This window comes from Pleurodeles waltl, chromosome 7 (assembly GCF_031143425.1).
Source record: "Pleurodeles waltl isolate 20211129_DDA chromosome 7, aPleWal1.hap1.20221129, whole genome shotgun sequence".
NCBI lineage: Eukaryota > Metazoa > Chordata > Amphibia > Caudata > Salamandridae > Pleurodeles > Pleurodeles waltl.
Genome location: NC_090446.1, coordinates 454,538,317 through 454,542,451, shown reverse-complemented (window position 1 = coordinate 454,542,451; position 4,135 = coordinate 454,538,317). Strand labels below are relative to the sequence as shown.

At 46.2% G+C, this 4,135-nt stretch overlaps 1 protein-coding gene across 1 annotated transcript; it reads left to right on the top strand.

The window, feature by feature from the left end:
- Positions 1 to 951: 951 nt before the first annotated feature.
- LOC138247257 (uncharacterized) lies at positions 952 to 3,851 on the top strand. The gene is made up of 2 exons (XM_069201982.1): positions 952 to 1,566; positions 2,803 to 3,851. The coding sequence occupies exons 1-2, from the start codon at positions 1,470 to 1,472 to the stop codon at positions 3,330 to 3,332; spliced, it is 627 nt and encodes a 208-aa protein (XP_069058083.1). The 5' UTR covers positions 952 to 1,469; the 3' UTR covers positions 3,333 to 3,851.
- The last annotated feature ends 284 nt before the right edge of the window (positions 3,852 to 4,135 follow it).

Sequence of the window (4,135 nt, the reverse complement as noted above, 5' to 3'; positions counted from 1 at the left end):
ATTAGACTAAGCTTCTCAATTACCGAAATCTAACTTCTTGAAAAAATTCTAAAATATATGTCATATTTTGACTCGACATTGCATGCATAAGTTTTCTCCTGGGCCTATTTTCAAATATTTACTTATCTTTTCATTCTTTCTTTTCTTGCAGTTTACTTGCCAATGAGGATGGACCGCGGCACACGGGTTTAACTGCAGCACAGGCCCCTTACAGAATCCTTCTAGAGGTTAATTTCTTCTTTCAACTGGAGTCTCAATTGTTTAGCAAGGCCTTGTCTAGAAAGGAAAGGTATTCTTAATGCAGTTGTAGGGCCTTACATGTTTGTCAGTGACCTTGTTGTTGATTCCCCGCTTCTCTCTCCACGTTCACACACACATTCACACACAATGGGACAAAACAGTGTTCCCATAACTCTTCTTCTTGGACATATGCTCATTTGAGAATTGCTCGCCCTCAGGGACTTTGGCAAATACTTAATAAAGAAAAACCTTCCACATGCGAAACATTATTGAGTAGGAGGGCGTGTTCAAGCGATGAGGGATGCACAAGTTCACAGCCACTTGCCTAGCACTGAGGGTCTTTTATTAAAATCAGGTAAATATCAAATGTAGAAGAAGAAGGCAACATGTTGTCAAAAAGTAGAATTATCCAATTTCAGAAAGTATGATAGATCCTAAAATTTTCAGAATGCCCTCTTAGCACATCCACCGAGGGCTGTTTTCTGATGGACATGGAAATGTATATAGTTAAATATAAAATTATGGCCCATATTTATACTTTTTGATGCAAAACTGCGCCTGCGCATTTTTGCGTCAAAAATATTACCGCCAGCTAATGCCACTTCGGTGCGCCGTGCGGGCGTCAAATTTATATTTAGATGCACGGGGCGCAAACTACAGGTGTAAGTCATTTTTTTTACGCACACCGCAGCATCAAGTTGTAAAGGAAAATGACCTTAACGCAGCGGAAATGACTGTGGGTCGATTTACGACACCGCAAACCGGATATGCAGCGTTTTTTGTCGCAATAGCGTCAAAATTCCCCTCAAACACAGCCATTTCAGCAGAGGAGAGCCAAAATGGATCCCAGATGCCTCTACAGACCCCAGGAAGATGACAACAGACCAGGAACCAGCCAGGAGGACCCACCCAAGATCCAGGACAGTTTGAAGAAGAAAAGAAAGTGTTGCTTCAGTGCAGAAGAACAGGAAATTCTGGTGAAAGCGGTGACGGAACACCAGCACCAACTGTTTGCCACCTCAAAGTTTCCAATCAGTAGGAGAGAGGCAATATGGCAACACATTGTTGACAAGATTAACAGTGTGGCAGAAGTACGCAGAATAGTCATTGAGTGCAAGAAACGCTGGCATGACTGCAAGCGCAGGACCAAGGAAAAGATGTCCAGGAACAGGAAGGCAGCACTGCAGACTTGAGGTGGGAGTCCAGCACACCAGGAGGCCCTGGACCACATGGAGGAAATGGTCGCAGCCGTCATCCCTGAGGAGATCGTCACAGGGATTCAAGGACAGGACAGCGCAGACTACCGGGAGACAACACACATGCAGGGTAAGTCGCATGGGGAATTAAATTGCACTAATGTCAACTACAACCGGGGGGGGAGGATACCGACCACAAAATGCATGGAAGTCATGATATACATGGAGTGGCATGGGTAAAGGGGTATGGCATGGGGGCATGGCCTGTACAGAGAGAAGCTGGGGCACACCATAACACAACACCAACAACAGTTCCATGGGGGGTATGCTGCCATGCCAACGATGTAGCAAAGGTAAATCCACACCAGGAGGGAAGGGCACAACGTCAAACTGACATCCCGTCACACGTCAGCCACTATACCCCCTACATTAACTAGGGCCCAATTAACAACCTCTAGCCATACCGACAACTGGAATGTAACAGTGAAAACAGTTGCCACTACCACCTCCGCTGTGTGTGCAGCTCAAGTAGCCAATGGCAGTAACGTCCCCATGGATCATACACACCTAAATTAGTGGGTTGAGGATGACAACTTTAACAATCCACTGAAACAAGACAAATGTTCCAGTCCTGTCAATTGTGAATGCCCATAGTTGCCGCAAACATCAGCCAATGTCATCAACATTAGGAGCTACACAGCACTAAGGTCACACCCATGCTGCAAATGCCAGGGTCCATCCTGTGCCTGGGTCACAATGCAACATCCCAAATGTCATACTGCTCAGGCAACAGCATTGAGGGGGAGGACACAAGTAACTGGTCACTGAAATACACCTGCACAGTAGAGGAGGAAATAGGACACTGCTGCAACTATCAGGGCAATCCAATCTCCACACATTCCCCAACATCAGCTGTACACATTACCAATGCTAACATCGATATTGTGCCATAACAATGCTATGCATAGGATACGCTACATTTCAACTACATATAAGTAGATGTGAAAGATCAGAGACTGGGGCAGGTCAAGATTGTTAAGTGTGCTGCTAGTGCCATCAGAGCACCCACAGCCAGTCAAAGGTCTCACCATGAGAATGGATGTAGACAGAGGGTTGAGTAGGACAAGAAGGTGGCAAATCACTATTTGGCCTAAAAAACACTAGAGGAGATGATGCAGACAAGTCTAATAACTTACCACAATACATGTGACATGCAGGTGGGGCATAGGTCTGGGAGAATGCCCATCTGAAAGACTGAAGCAATGAACAGGAAACAAGATCACAATGTGATATCATCACAAGGCAGGCATGTCACATCACCAATGCCACAACACAGATACACTAATTGTACCCTATTTCATTGCAGATGACGATGGTTCTCCTGCCGATATGCCTGTCCAGTTCTACCCTGATGACATGGATGACGAGCTGACAAACATCAGCCTCCAGACCCTCCAAGATGTCCTTGGAACCCTCCAGACCCCACCTTCTGTCACAAGGAGGAGCACAGAACAAGCAGCCATCACAGAGGACCCACCCACAACCCAAATTGTAAGACCTGCCAGCTCCAATACAGCTGAGGACTCAGATGACACAGGCACCAGCTTTGAGAGAACTGTAGTCGGAGTACAGCGGGAGCTGGCTAAGGAGGTGCGGGTGGGGATGCAAACTATGGCAGCCAGCCTAGAGGGGGTGCGTTTGTGCATGATGTCAACTGACGAACAGAGAGCAGCTATGCAAGGGCGAACAAATATCTTGCAGGAACTTGAAAAAAGGCTGAAGGAAATCAACACAGCTGTAATACAGTTGACCCAACACCTAGAACAGCAATCCTGTCAACGCGTGCACAAATGCAACATTGCCCCTCAGGGCCGACCTGGCTGCCTACCATCGTGATGTGGCTGCTATTCTCAAGAACCAGCAGATCCTCCTTGCAGCAGTACTGCCCTTAAGACCTTCACAGGTAGCAGCGACCGGGATGTCTGACTCCACGTCTTCTAACACTGAGGTGTGTGTTGCCCCTTCACAACCACCACCACCAAGGACAGAGGAGGCAACACACACATCAGAAGAAGAAGACATGTAACAGATCACCTTCACACGTAAAAGTACCAGGAAGCACTAGTCCCTGCTACATGGCCAACTATTACCAAGGTCCAGCGCTGTGTAACATGCCAGTCTTGCAACAACTGTACTCAATGACTGTTCTGCAAACTACTGTATATCTTGTCAGCCTGCCCAGTGCTTGTCTCTCACTTACTCATTGGCAAATCCTGTCCCTCTGCACTGTCTGACACATCACCCCAGCATGTCAAATGCATTTTCCTTTAGCACTTGTGTAGGATCACAATTGAAGATGTCACTATAATGGACTCACAATCATGGACAATGTACATATAGCACTACAGCACTTTTCAATAAATAGCACTTCCACAACCACTTTGTCTCTGTGTAATGTGACACATCAACCGTGCAGTAGATCACTGAAATTTGCCTCCTGTCAAATTACATAGCTTGTCAATACAACTGTCCTGAAATAATGTAGTCTGCTAACTATGCACAGTGGCCTGGATTGCACCATACTCTGCCCTTCCTGAGGGTAATATCTGATAAAAAGAGAAACCATACACCATAATGCTGTGTTGGACAGAATAATGCTTCCTCAAGGCATATCTAAGCCATTAAATAGTGGCAGCAAA